Source organism: Danio aesculapii, chromosome 3 (assembly GCF_903798145.1).
Source record: "Danio aesculapii chromosome 3, fDanAes4.1, whole genome shotgun sequence".
In the NCBI taxonomy this organism is placed as follows: Eukaryota; Metazoa; Chordata; class Actinopteri; order Cypriniformes; family Danionidae; genus Danio; species Danio aesculapii.
This window is the reverse complement of record NC_079437.1, coordinates 10,671,993-10,689,772: the sequence shown is the minus strand read 5'-3', so window position 1 is coordinate 10,689,772 and position 17,780 is coordinate 10,671,993. Positions and strand designations below refer to the sequence as shown.

The 17,780-nt window shown below is 38.1% G+C and overlaps 1 protein-coding gene across 1 annotated transcript in view; it reads right to left on the bottom strand.

Annotated features, from left to right (window-relative positions):
• Window positions 1-9,807: 9,807 nt before the first annotated feature.
• Window positions 9,808-17,780, bottom strand: part of abca3b (ATP-binding cassette, sub-family A (ABC1), member 3b) — a 61,160-nt gene continuing 53,187 nt past the window's right edge. Inside the window, exons 20-24 of the mRNA XM_056449318.1 lie at window positions 17,711-17,780; window positions 16,297-16,467; window positions 13,376-13,572; window positions 13,221-13,294; window positions 9,808-11,551 (exon numbers count right to left, since the gene is read on the bottom strand). The exon at window positions 17,711-17,780 is cut by the window's right edge and continues 118 nt beyond it. Of these exons, the coding sequence (XP_056305293.1) occupies window positions 11,420-11,551; window positions 13,221-13,294; window positions 13,376-13,572; window positions 16,297-16,467; window positions 17,711-17,780 (644 nt within the window). The 3' untranslated portion in view covers window positions 9,808-11,419. The remainder of the gene's footprint in view (window positions 11,552-13,220; window positions 13,295-13,375; window positions 13,573-16,296; window positions 16,468-17,710) is intronic.

Sequence of the window (17,780 nt, the reverse complement as noted above, 5' to 3'; positions counted from 1 at the left end):
AAAAAAACAACGACTGAATGATTAGAATGAGAAGCTGTAATGTAGCCGTGGCGGGATGAATTTTGGTGTGGCGCCCCACCACGGAAGAATGAATGTAGCGGAAACCATGTAGTGGACTACTAACTCAAATTCCCTGTTAGTTTCCATACGTCATGCAGAACAGGGAACACATGAATCTCCAGATGACATTCCAACCTCTTTACTTTGATCAGTTGATGCAGATACATCCTAAAAAAGCACAAAGGATTAGTGTTGTGGCATTGGTTTTAATACTGCATTATATGAATAATGGGACTCCCTGCATACACCATGTAAATGAGGTTGCATATGTCATATACCTTGCTCTTCAGATCTTCACTGCATTGCTAGAATGCCTTACGACGCTTCACGCAAGTTGGAAAGTTTTATGCCTAAGTTTTGACTTACTGACAGAGTACTATTTTTGTACCTGTAAGATTTCAAAACAAAATTTGAAAGGCTCTTACCCTTGTCCTACAGCATGTCCTGTGGGTTATTTTTATCATAAAGGGTTGTTTACAACCATTGCTTAGTCTGTTTGGGGATTGCCCATGCCATGCTGGCTCTCTCCAACCTTGGAGTGTGTACACAATGCTGACAGCTCCACCTGCAGTGTTTGAACATGTTCAATGGAGCAATGGATCGGCAGGGTCTGCTCCTCTCTAGGGCAACCAACCCAGATTCAACTGTGTCCATTTTTGGAGAGACCGTGGGAAACTGGAATGATCAAGTGGAAGTTTGTGAGATATGTATTCAAACCTCTTTGCTTTATACAGCATTTTAAATGCATTTGCACTGTTGGCCATCCTCAGCAATAAGAGCATAGCAGTCAAGAATTTCACCAACTTTCAAGAGGGAGTGTCAAATTTTCAATGCAAGGCTTGGTGTTACACTAAGTATACTGCCCGCACTATCGGGGGATTTTTGGCTCCTCTGGCTCATTGGCGCCCAGCACTTTCTCTCTCTGCTCCATCCCATCGTGGCAACCGGGAGCAGGCTTCAGGTCTCAGTCAATGGCAGTGACTTCCCGGGATTTCTTCAACAGTGACTACGTTTACATGGACATCAGTAATCGATTTATTTGCCTTAGTATAATTAAGGCAATAATAGGATTGTGTTTACATGAGTTGCTTCTTGTTCCTTTTATGATCCTGTTTTACATGTTATAGCACATAATTCGATTAACATCATTGCGTCATCCCTGCTATCCGCATTTCCTCTGGATTTTCGTGTAATTTCAGCTGTTTCATTATTAATTTGATGACTTTAACTGCAGTTTGGCACTTTCACTTTCAATTCAATTCACCTTTATTTGTATAGCGCTTTTACAATGTAGATTGTGTCAAAACAGCTTCACATAGAAGATTACAGTAAATTGAAACACTGAAGTGTCAGTTCAGTTTTCAGAGTTTCAGTTCAGTTTAGCTCAGTTCAGTGTGGTTTAATAATCCCTACTGAGAGTCCAAACACTGAAAAGCAAATCTATCAATGCGCAGCTCTACAGATCCCGAACCATGCAAGCTAGTGGCGAAAGAGGCGAGGAAAAACATTTTTTTAAAGAATTTTTAAGAATTAAGACATGTTTTTAAGAATGGAAAATTCTGGAAAATTTTCATTCGGGAAAATTTCATGCATGCTTCCCATGACAAATGAGATATTGGATGCAACTTTGAACTGCTGGAAGAGTGTTGTTTTAATGGAAGTTCATACCGCATGCTGAATGGAAGAAAAAAAACTCAGCATTTCACGATGCAGGTGTCTGTGGTCTGCACTGACTCCGTAGGTGCAAAGAGTGTCAAACAGGTGTGTGTGTGTGTGTGTGTGTGTGTGTGTGTGTGTGTGGACTATCCTGTCGCAAAATGCATCAAAAAGTCCTACATGACGGTAGTTCGATTAAGGTGTTTACATGCCTGTTCTGCACTTCAATAATGCGACTAAAATCGGCATATTCCACATGTCTTAATTCAATTTCTCTTTAGTTCGATCATGACCCTAATCTGATTAAACAAAAATCACTGTTTACATGGTAGACTCTTAAATCAGAGTATTGTCTTAATCACATTAAAATCAAATTATTGGTTTCCATGTAAACGTACTCCGTGAGAAGTCCTGTGTCTCCTGCTCCTCCCATCCTAGTGGATGGCACCAGGTCTCAGTGTCTGGTGAACGGGTGGCTCCTCCATCCCCTCACAGGTGACAGCCGACCCTCCAGGTTGCGGTGGAAAGTAGCAAATTCTGTCCTCCTGGCAATCTCCTCCAGCTCGATGGCACCACAAACTTCCTTCTAACAGCATGTTCCTCCTTCCTCCCAAATTTCGGCATCACTGTAAGAAAGTTGGATGGCCCACTGGAGGCGGAGAACTGACAAACATCTCAATAATTTAATAATGACAGAACAAAACATAAAGAGTACAGACCACATACCTGGTCTCCTCTGTCATCTTCCACTGCTGTCTCTCCTCTGCATATCCAGAGATCCATATTCTCCTCTTTGAGACTCAAGACAGGTGGCGCATACAGGTGGCGGTAGTAGTTAGCACTCATCACACCAGCCTCGCATGCCCTCACAGCTCTCGGCCTCTCCCCACTTGCTACACAACATTAGCACGAAACATTATTTTCTGTAATTTTCTGTATTATTTATCATTTCAGTTATTGGTGCCATTCCTCATAGTTAACTATGTAACATGTTTTAAAAGGCATATCAAAACACGTGACTTGCTTTAACTAGAAAGTGATGCGGTTTGATCTCAGAAACCTGTGAGACATTGAGATGGGCTCTGTTATTGTGAGTTCTGTGACTTTCTCATTCACTTTTTAAAAACAACTATATGATGAATCTTGAGCTAAAACACAAAATGGTGGAAAATGTCGACTCTGGTATGGTTTGAAAATAAGTTGAACAATTAGTAACAGAAGCAAATGTTTCATATCACCCAGCATGTAAGCATTCTGGATTGTTTACATTAATAGTAGATTCAATTTACTATATTTGAAATGCCTGAATACTTGAAATGTATGCGCAATTCTTGAAGTAGTCACATATTTCAACACTACATTTACAGCATGTTTGATTACAGAACATAAGCTCTATTGTTTACATAACCTTTTGCTCTCGTGAACATACACACAAATCATGTGAATACAAAAGTGCCTTACCTCTGTAACACTTAACCTGGAGTTACTTCAGCCCTGTGACCTATCTCACAGATCTAATTAGGTAATATAACATTGTAACAGAGTGTACTACATAAAACTGTGCTCATGTACTCTCAAGAAAAAAAGTCATGCTTATAATAATAACAAAACAAAAAATTTTTTTGCAAATTTTTAGACTTGATTTCATTTTCAGACTTTTTTTTCTTACAGTTGTGATTTACCAACATATTCCCCTACTTATTTCACCTTATTTACACCCTTTCAGACATTTATTTAAATACATTACCTGACAAAAGTCTTGTCGTCGATTCCAGTTGAAAGAGCAACACAAAATTACTTGACTTCTAGTTGATCATTTAGGAAAAGTGGCTTATCTTATGGCTTAATCTTATGAGCTGCATCCCAATCATCACAAATACTGCAGAAGACTTATAGGAACCCGCATGGACCCAAGATTCTCACAGAAATCAGTCAAGTCTGGTGAAGGAAAAATCATGGCTTGGGGTTACATTCAGTATGCGGGTGTGCGAGAGATCTTCAGAGTGGATGGCAACATTAACAGCCTGAGGTATCAAGACATTTGTGCTGCCCATTACATTACAAACCACAGGTGAGGGCAAATTCTTCAGCAGGATAGCGTTCCTTCTCATACTTCAGCCTCCACATTAAAGTTACTGAAAGCAAAGAAGGTCAAGGTGCTCCAGGTTTGGCCAGCCCAGTCACCAGACATGAACATTATTGAGCATGTCTGGGGTCAGATGAAGGAGGAGGCATTGAAGATGAATCCAAGAAATCTTGATGAACTCTGGGAGTCCTGCAAGAACGCTTTCTTTGTCATTCCAGATGACTTTATTAATAAGTGATTTGAGTCATTGCAGAGATGTATGGATGTAGTCCTCCAAGCTCATGGGAGTCATACACAATATTCATTCTTTTTCCACTGCAGCATGACTTTATATTCTATACTGTACATTATTTCTGTTAATTCTGAGTTTACTTGCAATTCTGAGTTTACATCTTACGATTTTTCAGTTTATACTACGATTCTGAGTTTGCATCTGATGTTTACATGTCACAATTCCGAGTTTACACCATTCAACTTTGAGTTTACATCTTATGATTGCAGTTTACACCTAAAGACTTCTTGTGATTCTGAGTTTTGAGTATAAAAGTAAAAAAGAGGGGCAGTGTAGAAATTATATCTTAAATATCTACAACTTTTAGCTATTGTGTACAAATTAGCATCTAAACAAGTATGACGACAATTCACACTCTGTGACTGTCACTTGTGTGAACAGTAAATAAATTGCCTCATTCATTTCTTTAAATTCAGGCGCCAACGTTTTTGATGATTTTCACTTAAATTTGACGGCCCTCATATGGGGGGAGAAAGTATTGAACACATGATGTTTTTTTCTGCTGAAAAATATTTTAAAGGAGCTGTTGACATGGAATTGTAGCAGATTTTGGTAAAAACCCAAACAATACAAAAATAAAAACATAACAAAAAAAAATTGAAATCTGAAAAAAATGTTGTGTGTAATAACAATGGAGTAACACAAGGAGAAAGTGCTGTACTGAAACGCATTTAATACCTTATACAAAAGGCTTTTCGGTGATGGCAGCTTAAAGACGCCTCTTATATGGAGAATGAAGTCACATGCATTGCTCAGACTTCAACAGAGTGTAAAAATCTTGATAGTTCTGTCGGTCTCATCTATCAAATCTGATCTTTAATTTGCATTTTCTATTGGATTCGAGCCAGGTGATTGGCTGGGCCATTCTACAGCTTGTTTCTCTTTCTTTTGAGTTTCCTTTGCTGTGTTTTAGATTTACATTGTCTTGCTAAAATGTCCACTCTCTTCATCTTCATAATGTAGATGTTGGCCTGCTGATATTCATTTCCACTGAGGAAGGGCAGAGGGTTGCTGAAGAATTACTAAGAGACTTCGGCTGCTGTCTGGGCTTTCACTGCATTTCTACACCACCCTTTCTTCATGTGTTCAATACTTTTTCCCGGTTTCATGTAATTTAATTACACATAACTTTATTTGTAAACTAATTAGATTTCTTTTCTTTGCATATATCGTCACCTTGGAATTATAAGGTTCTATCTGCGTTCTGAATGATTTTGAGATATTGAGCTTCAAAGTTTTTGCATTCCATATAGCAAACAGCATGTAGGTAACAGTTCTCTTTCATTCATTAACATGACAGAGACCTTAAATGTACTCTAAATGTAAATTATTCTCTTACATAACCACGGTAAATGCAGATAGAACCTTATAATTCTGAAAAGTCATTTTCTGCTTGGAATTATAAGGTTCTATCTGGCAGATCATTCATTGAAGCATTACTTTTCAAGAAATACAATCCAAAAATATATAATTTGGTGTTAAAACAATATGTTGATGCTTGAAAGTTACAGTTTAGCTTTCTATAACATTTCTTTCATGTTTTAGGATGAATATATTTTTTGTTCAAATTAATCATACAAGACTGTGCTGAGTATTTTGTCCAGTGCAGATGTTAATGTAATAAAATTAATATGTTAATATTTATTACATGTTATGCTTTATGTGAATTATATGTATTCTATTATTTGCCCTATGAATTCAATTGAGTATTTGTCCTTCAAGGCTTAATATTAAATTTAAAGACTTTAAAGGAAAACAGATGATGAGCAAATGAGTTTAATAAACACTGAAAAATGTTTCACTGACTATATATAAACAAGTAAAATTATTTCACATTTAATATATTACATTTCTTTAATATCTGTTTCTTTTTCAACAATGTAAAATATAACATTTCATCCCAATGTGCTAAAATGCTTCTAAATCATCATATTTACGCACATCTTTTCAGTTTCTGGTTTCTTCTCAATTATGTGTTGTGCATTATTTAGTCGACTGGGATTTTGTGGGATTTTGTTTTTCTGGTCTTTCCCGCTGTCAATAGAGCAGTCCGGTGAAATTACAAAGAAAGCTGATCCTGATTGGTCCTAGTGTGTGCATTAAAAAAATGCTGATTAGCTAACGGAAAGAACCTTATAGAGCCAAGCTAGAGTTCAACTTTGTAGAGAAACCATGTTTGTTTTTTTTATATAAAAAGTCTTCAAATGTAAACAACTTAAAAAACATCACATAATGTAAATACGTTGTCATTTAATAAGAATATGTCAATAACTCAATTTTGACAAAAATCTCAGATAGAACATTAATAACCTTAATAATTCTAAGGTGACGATATGGATGTCTTTGGATGTTACCAACATCTGGTGAAAATTTCAAGTCAACAGCACGTTTGAAAATATGTTTTCTGAGAAAAATGACGTGTTGAATACTCATTTCCCCCACTGTAATCTGTAATCTGTAAACCTGCTGGCGCAAAAATCAGGGCTAAAGTTGCGCAGTATGATCTAAACACAAGTGTTCTCTTAACCTTATGCAAGCAGGCCTGATTTTCAGCTACTGGCTTTCAATTAAACAGTAACTAACAGTCCCTTTATAATTACCAATAAAAGCTATACAAATGTTAACCTAGCTGTATAAAATTGTACCTGCCTTTGCTTTGACTGTATATTTGGCTTTATATGCTGACAAACAAATGACGAGTAATGCTGAATAACATCATAATACAACAGCAGATTTTCCATGCCTGCAATAGATAAAACCAGGTAATTTAAGATTGAGCAACACACTTTTAAATCAGTGTGACATCTGTACTGCATTATAACTAAACAGTAGAGGATCATAATGATAAAATGAACTCTGCCTCAGGTTTCTCCATGAAAAATGACTAATTTAAAGACACCGAACAAAAACAAAGATACTTGAGTTAATTAAAGAAGAAAGAATCTGATGAAGGTTTGGAACCACTTGAGGGTGAGTAAATAGGGAGTCAAATTGTGAACTATCCAGCATCTGAAACACTTGATCTAATGCAATGCTGCAGACATTTATAAGTGACTGTGTACCTTTTGTCATTCATCCTCCTTCCCCATGGCTGAACCTTCACCTGTCTGAGGAAGATTAGCTTTAACTGTGTCAGGAGTCAGACAAACATTTTAAAGGAACAGCGAGGTCAAAACGTTATGTTCTCATTACGGTGTTCTTTGCTAACAGGTATGAGAACATCAATGCTCAATGGTAATAATGTGCTATATACTTACCACATGCAGCTTGTTAAAATGAACACTTGAGTCACTGGATTTCTTTTTGGCTCTTTCCCTGCAGTGTTTTTATTTTCCCACCGCCAGCATATTTTTGATGATTTTCAATTCGACCGCCCTATCCTATTTTCGGGTAGTGATCATAAATTTGCTCCTACCTATTGTTTTTTCCCCTATTTTCCTCCCACTTTTTTAAACGATGTAAAACGACAATTAAAAACCACAAGTTTGACATTATTGCGAGGGGCCAGTTATGCGCACTTATACGGCTCAAATTAGCGTTCATAATCATTAACAGCTAGCATATGACGGAGCGTGATTTGACAAAAAAAAATCCATTTCACTGCTTAATAGCTTGGTAATGATACAATTGTCTCAATCTTAACTTGATTAACCTCAACAATAGATGAACTGACCTACACTGTCAAAAAAATGCTGGGTTCTTTACAACTCCATGTTTTCCCAACACAAACTGATGAAGTAAACTTATTTTTACAAATTTAAGTGGACTGAACTTAAAACAATAAGTCTCTCCCCCCAAAAAAACTCAAGAATTGTGTTGATTCTGCTCATTTTAATAGTCAAGAGTTCACCAAGCTAGAACTTCCTAACACAGCAAACTGCGAAACATGTTGGACAAGCTTGCATTTCCAGTCTGCTGTATGAATGGAAGTCTATGGGGCGAAAAGTGCATGTGACCGCGGCTTATGGCAGGGAAAGTGTTAAGAACAATGGTTCAGAAAAAATACACACAGACTAACCTGTTGCTCTTGCCGTGTCTGAAAAGCTCACCTTTTCGACCTTCATCTGGACAAAGTGCACTTGGGGGGGGTTGCAGTCTTCATGCAGAAATCATGGTGATGTATGAGCTAAAGTATTCAACACGTATTATTACAAAAAGAGCAGCTTCTGTTATAATGCTGCATCTGTGCAGTCCAGAAAAAGACACAACATATTAAAGCATACAAACATGAAATCGAGGATGCGTGACGGCATTAGCATGAACACTGTTTAAAATTGCTTAGGTGTCTGGATTTGAACATTCTTAAGGGTACCAAAAGGTGAAGCTAAATGCGCAGCTGAACGTTAAAGATACAGATGAGAGGTTTGCACTGACTGTGGGCTATATTTTGTGCTGTTTTTGAACCCAATTAAGGACTAAGGTTGCATTTACACTAAATGGTTCAAGTGACTCAATTCAAATTTTTTCTCCCATGTGGCACAGATCGCATATGGCCCATGTACGTGTAAGCAGGAACAAATCACATGGATTCCAATTTAGTTAAATCAGATTCAGTTCATACGTGGAAATTTATCCGATATCGTGTCTGCAGTGTAAGCAGGTAGATTGGATTTTTACCTGTCAATGTGAGTAAGCGAGTCATTAAAACCGTAGCGAACGATGTCAACTCTGACGCTTTTATTTCATAACAGATTTTAGCAGAGTCCCAAACAATAAATATCATACACGAGGACTAAAAAAGCTTTTATATTGTCATGTAGCTCAAGTATTTAAGCATGTCAACGAGAGCGCAATATCAACCACGTAAACAATATAAACTAATATAAAACTGTTGCATACATCACATGCACAAATCACGCCATGGACATGACATTAAAATGCCTACTGGTTTAAAATGGCCTAGATTGAAATAAGATGGCCGAATGAGAACTTTTCTAATATAAACCATAGTAAAACAACTTGTCAAAAAGAATTTTAAAAAAATAAAGCCCTGCGAACAGACTAAATACAGGAACGGAGAAAAGGATGCAATTTTATTATCAGCTGTCAGTCAGCGCCCGCTCTTTTTTTCCTGCTCATTGCGCATTTTGCCGTGTGCTGTGTAATTACAGACAATCGGATTCGAGTCACTTTAAAAAGATGATGTAAGCAGGTCAGCAAACAAACCAGATACAGTCACAAAATCAGAATTGACCATCAAGATCTGCAGTGTAAATGCAGCCTAAATGTATGCAGTGTGTAGTTTTTCTGTTATTAGTAACGTATCAGAGACTGTAAGATTCTGTATGTGTTCATATACGTTTCATTTATTGATTTATTTTATATAATTACAGACGTTACAGTAGGCTATTTTGATCATTGAGGTCATTGATCTGCAGTTATAATTAAATCATGTTCATAGAAGTTAGTAATGAACATTTCTACACAAGTATTTATGTGTGTACAGCATCTGTTTTGAGAGAAGAGCTTCTCATATGATATGCAAGCGACCCGTACAGCTTTACTGTAGACGTTTTCTCGAACGAGAATGACGTGACTGAAACTATCTGTCATACATCACACCCATTAAAAGGGTACCAATGGTGGCAGTGGAAATGTAAGCCTGATAAAGGTGACCCATACCGATGCGTTACGTAATGTACTGCACCACTCAGTGCAAACGGGCCACTATTGGATAGTAAACACAAAGGGGACAACAACTGAACACAACTCCTTAGCATAAGGCAGATTTAATAATAAAAAAGGAAATGGCAATACTTACATTTCTCACAAGGTTAATTTAGTGATACAGTACACAAGATTACAATGGAATTCCCTTTTTGCATTATGGTAAATATTTGACCATCGTTAATCAACATTGTCATTCTCAGGTTTGCCTTCTCAAAATGCAGTATTTCAGTTTCAGACAAGCAGTTCAGACACGACAGCCAGTTAGACGACAATCGACAAAAACGTAGAAAAGAAACTAGTTGTGGTCAGTCACCCTCGAGCCCTGTTGTATCTACAGTATGTCAGCATGTATGAGGTTAAGGCCACGGATGAGCCCGTGTTTTCCTCCTTCGCTAAGGAAGTACATTCAGTTAAGACGAATCAGGACGGAAACGTGGACCTGCGCAGGATGAACTGATGTCAGTTTTGCTTTTCCTCACTGATTGTAATGAGTCCAAGACTCTCTGAAACCCTTCAGACTGACTCGAGACTTGGCGTAACAGTGATTAAAGCACTGGAGAGATTAGCTTAGCAGCATCAAACTGACTTCCTTGTGGTCCATAAAGACATTCAGTGGAATAAATGAATGAATTTTGAACAGAATTTTGAAGTTCAATTCTGTCAGCACTTTTGTGTCTCTTTCTGACAGCGCATGATCAGTAGTGCAGCCAAACACTGCTAAACGAGTCCAAACCACAGGAACGAACACAAAAGTGTTGCGCTTGTGGCTCTGTGACAGATTCTCATCATAAAAGAGGACATTTAGTGTATCTAAAGACATTCAGTTTGATGGAGATGTTCACAAGTGCACTGTACGTCCTCTAGTGGTCATGTTGCACCGTTGAATAATTCCTTTGTTCGTCACAATCCAAAACTAAAAAAATATGAAGGAATGTCAGATGTAAAAGTTTTAAGTGGAAATGCAAAGAGAAAAAGCATTCAAACATTGGTGGTCTTTTTGGAAATGCGTGCTGAGAAACTGAGGAATGTTTTTAGAGTTGGCTTTTAGCAGCGAGTATCGTTAAAAATGACATATTTTGACAAACTCTAATGAATTACAGACTGCAAATTGCTTAATGAGGGGAATGGAGCTCTTGTAGAAATTCTAAAAAAGCCATTAAAAATATCAATCAGTAAACTCCTTTCCATTTATATTCTACTACATTGCAAAGCCCAAAGAAGCAGCACTTTTCCTTATTTTTTGGACGTCTTTTTTCGATATTTCTGCCCTTTTTTCATCAGGGAGGGACTACACACGTGTACCTTCATTCACAAGACCAAAGTAGAAACAGAACAGAAAAACAAACAAAAATAAACAGACATTCATAAATAACACAGCAAGTGCACACATTAGATATCCCAATGTCACTTCTTACCAATTTAAAAAAGAAATCTGTTTTCAGATAGTGTGACGAACATCCTGTCCAAACTCAAACACACATTCAGGCTTGAAATAACTGGCCGAGATCTTGCGTCAGTGTGTATGATCATGTCAGGTGTGTGTGTGAGGAGAGACACCTGAGCAATGTCCAGTGGTCTGACCAAAAGTCAGTCGCCGCAGGCGGCTTCTCCTTGTCTTTAGGCGAATGTCAGGGGGAGGAGTCTCACTCGGCGTGTCACTTCCTGCAGGCCTCGGCGCAGTGCTGGAACTGAGCGAAGCTGAGAAAGACCTGCTCCAGTGAGATCTGGCTGACGCAGTAGTCCTCGATGCTGTACTTCTCTTTGGCTGTTTCTAGAACACCAAACACCTGAGCACAAAAACACAAGACATGGTCAAGACGATCTGCTGCAGTGAAAAACTGAGCATCAGAATGGGGAAGAAAGGTCATTTAAGTGACTTTGAATGTGCCATGGTTGTTGGTATGGTCTGGAAACAAAAAATCCAGTGAGCGGCAGTTCTGTGGGCACAAATGCCTTGTTAAGGTCAGAGAATAATGGCTGGTTTGAGCTGATTGAAAGGCAACAGTAACTCAAATAACCACTCGATACAACCGAGGTACGCAGAAGAGCATCTCTGAACACACAACATGTCAATCCTTGAGGCAGAAGGCTACCTGAGTATTGTTGCTGACCATGTCCATCCCTTTATGACCACAGTGTACCCATCTTCTGAAGGCTACTTCCAGCAGGATAATGCACCATGTCAAAGCGTGAGTCATCTCAGACTAGTTTCTTGAACATAACAATGAGTTCACTGTACTCAAATGGCCTCCACAGTCACCAGAACTCAATTCAATAGAGCACCTTTGGAATGTGGGGGAACGGGAGATTCGCATCATGGATGCAGCGGACAAATCTGCAGCAACTGCAAGATGCTATCATGTCAATATGGACCAAAATCTCTGAGAAATTTTCCAGTAGCTTGTTGAATCTATGCCAAAACTAATTAAGGCAGCTCTGAAGTATTGTGTCTCACCCATGTTTGAAATTGGTTCCATCATGTCATGTGTATTTATATCCCTGTGTTTAGTTCGTCCATTGTCCGGTATTGAATTATCTACACCCCATGTCGTTCCCGAGTCTCCTGTGTTTCCAGTGTCCTTCAAGTGAGTGTTTTGTTCAATAAATCTACGGTTTTGATAATTCCAGCGATCCTGTGCCTTTGTGAGAGCCCGGTCGTGACAATAAATACCACATATTAAGGCTGATATAATAGATTACACCATATATAGAAGTTTATTATATTTTTTCTAATTCAGATGCATTTTTTTTATTATACACACAATTTATGGGTTCGGGTGGTTCGGAAGACCCACCCCTCACTAACAAAGGTCCATAATTTGTCTCATACATGAGCTCATTTTGTCCTATTTTGTATATGTAGACGCTACATGAAACATTATGTTATGAAAATGTACTTGAAAGTTCTAGACAAGTCTTGGAATTTTAGTAGTAAAAATGTGTATGACCTGAATAACCCTGAATATATTACAGTTTTTAATTTAAAACAGATTCCTATTTTTTATTTCTAACGATATATGATGTAGTCTTTTTTGTTTGTTTGTTTGTTTTTTTTTAATATTTCTTTATTCTAAATCTTTTTTGGTACATCAAAAAGTGTGGTTATGATGACCATCTGACAAGCTAATCCAGCTAAAAATTGTGTCATTAAATCTCATAATTAAATAGAAAATGAGGTAAAGAACTGCAAAAATGTCCACTTTTTGAGAAAAAAAAGCTCCCCTTTCACTAGGCTGGCTATGGGCCTGTTATTCATGCATATACACAGGTTTTTAACTGTTAAACTGACCAAACTGAAAACCAAAGGTCAAGTAAAATGCAATGAATTGTGGGGAAACTTAGCATTTTTGGAAAATCTATTGTAGGCTAAAATCATTAGCATACAGTGCACAGTATCCACACTCAATCTACCTTTCATTTTTAACTTGTTGAGACTGCATGTGTGTGAGACGTTACCTGTGCCCAGGTTAGTGTTTTATCCGTCAGGTGATAGTGGACCATGCCCTGGTGTTCATCCTTCAGTAAACTTCCTGCAAGAGCCATAAGATGAAAGATTAGCAAAGCATTCAACCCATGTTCGGCTGGATAAACGCATCATGTGATTTATAAACCTGGAAAAGTGCTCTCAATGAAGTCTTTGAAGAGCTGCAGGTCCATCTCCTCCAGCTCAGTCTCCACACGCACTTTAGCCAGCAGTGTGTAGCCGCTGCCGAACTTACTCTTCAGGTGCTGTGGGCTGCCCAGACACTTAAACTGACCGTTCACCATCACAGCCAGACGAGTGCACAGTGCCTCACACTCCTCCATACTACAGACAGAGAGAGAGAGAGAGAGAGAGAGTGTGTGTGTGTGTGTGTGTGTGTGTGTGTGTGTGTGTTCTGCTTTACATGAACACCGATACTCATCTTAAAATGGGACATTTAGTGTATATGTTAGTGTGACATTCAGTTTGATGTAGATGTACAAAAAAAAACAGTGTTGCCTGATGTTGCTGACTGTTTCCAGCCCAAAAGCTGTCGAAAAAACCACTGAGGGAGGGAGATCACAAGCGTTTCTACACTGTTCATCTCTTTGGGAGATCAAAACAGGTTTATGAGGGAAGACCGGGGCTGGCGGCCCAAATTTTCACTACCCGCCTATGTCACTTTTTACCCGCAAAAATAAATTGAAACCGCCCAACTGGCAACACTGCAAAAAAGTGCGCTGTACGTCCTCTAGTGGTCATCTGTGAAATTACACAATCACCAAGCAATATTGAAAAATTCCTTTGCTCATTATGACAGTGATTTTTGATTTTATTGCCATATCAGCTTCTTTGGCTACGTCATTACAAAAAAAACAGTTAAAGTTTACCACATTTTATAAATATTCTTTTTCAATAATTAAAACAATATTTTAACAATAACAAGTCATCAACAGCAATAAATAATGCATAAGATAAAATATATCAGATTTTTTAAAAGATTTTGATAAAAACTGTACAATTTTGGAAGGATTCACATTTAAAAATTTGACTTTAAGTCTTTCCAGCTAAAATTGTTGTCTAATAACATAAAAAATATGGCATTTCAGAAGTATGCGTTTAACAGTTTGGTTTCTGTTCCAATATTGACATGTTCATTCTGATTTTAATATGATTAAATCAATACTCTGATAAAGAGTCAATTATGTAAACGTGAGATTTTTGATTAGCATGTAGGAATGGCTATTTAAGTACAGCTTTTCCAATTGTAGCACGGCCGAATGATTAAAAATTGATGTTGTAAAACTATACATTTCTATTCAAAGCCATCCTCAGCAAATGTATACCAAAAATGAAAATAAGCAAAGCTATTTATGTGGAAGAGCAATAATATTATACAATTGTACTGCATTGCAACATGGAGCAGTTACATATAAAGGTTAAATCAAAAGTAATTCACAAAATACTTGAAAATGAAATGATTTAATAACAATATTGTTCTAGTTAATTAATTAATTTGCTAGTTAGTTAATTAGTTACAAGATAACTGTATAAAATGATAAAAACCTATAATATTAATTGCACCTAGATTAGTTTAAAAAGTTACCTAAGAAAGAAAAAGAGTCAAAAGCTACAATCTAGTTTAGTCTCTTTCTTGACAATGTGACCAAATCACCAAATGCTAAGACATTTAAACTGTCAATAAAGATAGAGCTTAATCAATAAGTGGAAAAAAACTACATCCACATGCATCTCAGATCTTTATCAGCACTTCTGCTGAAATCTATATGGGTCTTTTGGGGGGAAAAAGACATGGTTTGCAAAGGAAACAAATGGATAAGATAATTTTCATCCTTTCAAACTTATCCCGACTAAAGTCACAATCATAGTAAAGACAAATATTAATTATTTATTAATTTACTTATTATTCTCTTTATTCTCTATTTCCACCTGGGAATACTCATCCCGAGGCCCCGAGACTATGCAGCGCCACTGATGTGATCCAAGCTCAGCGACGAGATGATCCCAAGGTTTCCATAATCCTGGACCAGGCCGTATCCCGAGCAGCTGTTGTGGAGATGTTGGAGTGGAGAGCATGAGACTGATTCCTGTGACGCTCCGGGGACAGACGAGTCTTCTCCAGCCTCCGGGCTGCCTAGACTGCAGCTCTGCACAAGATGTTTGGCCATGGGAGAACGGGTCATGCCCAACTGAGCCTGGTTTCTCTCAAGGGTTTTTAATTCTTCACTTTCGCCAATTGGTGAAGTTTTTTCCTCTCTGCTGTCGCCGCTGGCTTGTATGGTTCGGGACCCGTAGAGCTGCGTGTTGATGGATTTGCGCTTCAGTGTTTGGACTCTCAGTATTGAATATTAAACCACACTGAACTGAGCTAAACTGAACTTAAACACTGAAAACTGAACTGACACTGTTCCAATTTCCTATAATCTTCTATGTGAAGCTGCTTTGACACAATCTACATTGTAAAAGCGCTATACAAATAAAGATGAAATTGAATTGAATTTTTCAAACACAGACAGGATCAGTCAAACATACAGAGCTGTTAGATACTGTGTTCTTCACACCTATCGAGTCAGTACAGGATCCCAGACATTCACATTTCCAGGGGCACGATCCAAGTGAACTCCTGGAGACTTTTAAAACCCGAACTGAACACAATTTTACAAATGCTCTCTGGCAAATCCTGTAATTTTTCTTTCAATGCTGTATTAAATTCCATTAAGACAACTCTCTCTTATCAGTCCTTACTTCATACTCTCATCCAGCACCTCCGAGTTTGTTACAAGGACATGAACGAAAGTGAAACTGCTGAACTACAGTTGAAGTTGAAAAATGAAACGCTCAAAATTACAAGAAACTCTGGAAGAAACTTTAGATAGCTTGTTAATGCAATGCCATTAATCGATCCATGTGCTATACCATGTAAAACGGGAATGTTCTAAAAGCAACTCAATCATATTATTGCCCTATTTTGATTAAGGTAACTAGTTTTGATTACTGATGTCCATGTAACTGTATTGATTGGTCAGTGCTGTGGTGTGTGTGACTGACCTGTGTGAGGTTATAATGATGGCTTTGCCAGACTCTCTGGTACGCGTGATTGCATCCCACAGCAGCCGTCTGGCCACGGGGTCCATGCCAGTGGACGGTTCATCCAGGAAGATCACCGGTGGACCACCAATCAGAGCCATGCCTGCACTCAACTTCCTTTTATTGCCGCCGCTGTGAAAGAAGAAGAAATGACAGCAATGTTTAACTTCGAGACTCAAGATCCAGAACTTAAGCAAAAAGTTTGCCGTTTATGCTCTGTTAGCATAGCGCATTTAGTTTCTAACTTATCTTGAGAAATTGAATCATATATAACCACCCACAAATCCCATCTATATTTCTATGATGTACATCTATTCACCCAATTATATCTATGAGCTATTTCATCTCTAATCCCCATCTATTGCACCTATACTTCTATTGCACCTATACTACTATCCCTAATCAAAAGATCAGAAGTGATCAGAAGTGGCTTATATGAAAGGCAAAGGCCTCTAGATTACACTTATTTTACCAAAATAAAATATCATCATGCATTGATTTAATTAGGACAGTAAGGTCTGACTTTGCTTAGACAAAAGTCTTGTCACTTAACAGAAATAATGTCCAGTATAGAATATAAAGTCATGGTGCAGTGGAAAAAGAGTTAATATTGTGTTTGACTCCCATGAGCTTGGAGGACTGCATCCACACATCTCTACAATCACTCAAATCACTTATTATTAAAGTCATCTGGAATGACAAAGAAAGCGTTCTTGCAGGACTCCCAGAGTTCATCAAGATTCTTTAGATTCATCCTCAATGCCTCCACCATCTTACCCTAGACATGCTCAATAATGTTCATATCCTGTGACTGGGCTGGCCAATCCTGGAGCACCTTGACCTTCTTTGCTTTTAGGAACTTTGATGTGGAGGCTGAAATATGAGAAGAGCGCTATCCTGCTGAAGAATTTGCCCTCTCCTGTGGTTTGTAATGTAATGGGCAGCACAGATGTCTTGATACCTCAGGCTGTTGATGTTGTCATTTACTCTGCAGATCTCTCGCACACCCCTATACTGAATGTTACCTCAAGCCATGATTTCTCCTTCACCAAACTTGACTGATTTCTGTGAGAATCTTGGGCCTATCTTGGGTTCCAGTAGGCCTTCTGCAGTATTTGTGATGATTGGGATGCAGCTCAACAGATGATTCATCGGAAAAATCGACCTTCTGCCACTTTTCCAAACGCTCAACTAGAAGTCAAGTGATTATTTGTTGCTCTTACAACTGGGATCGACACCAAGACTTTTGTAAGGTAGTGTACTATTGGTGTGCCTCCAGGAACAAGGTTGGGAAACATTGATCTAACCATCAATCAATCATTTCAAACCATCCGTCCCAAACACACACTCTTTCTCTCAGGTTTGATGTTCATACCTGTAGCTGCGGACGAGTTTGTCAGCGTGAGGTTCGAGCAGCAGTGAGCGCAGGACGTTTTCCACACAGG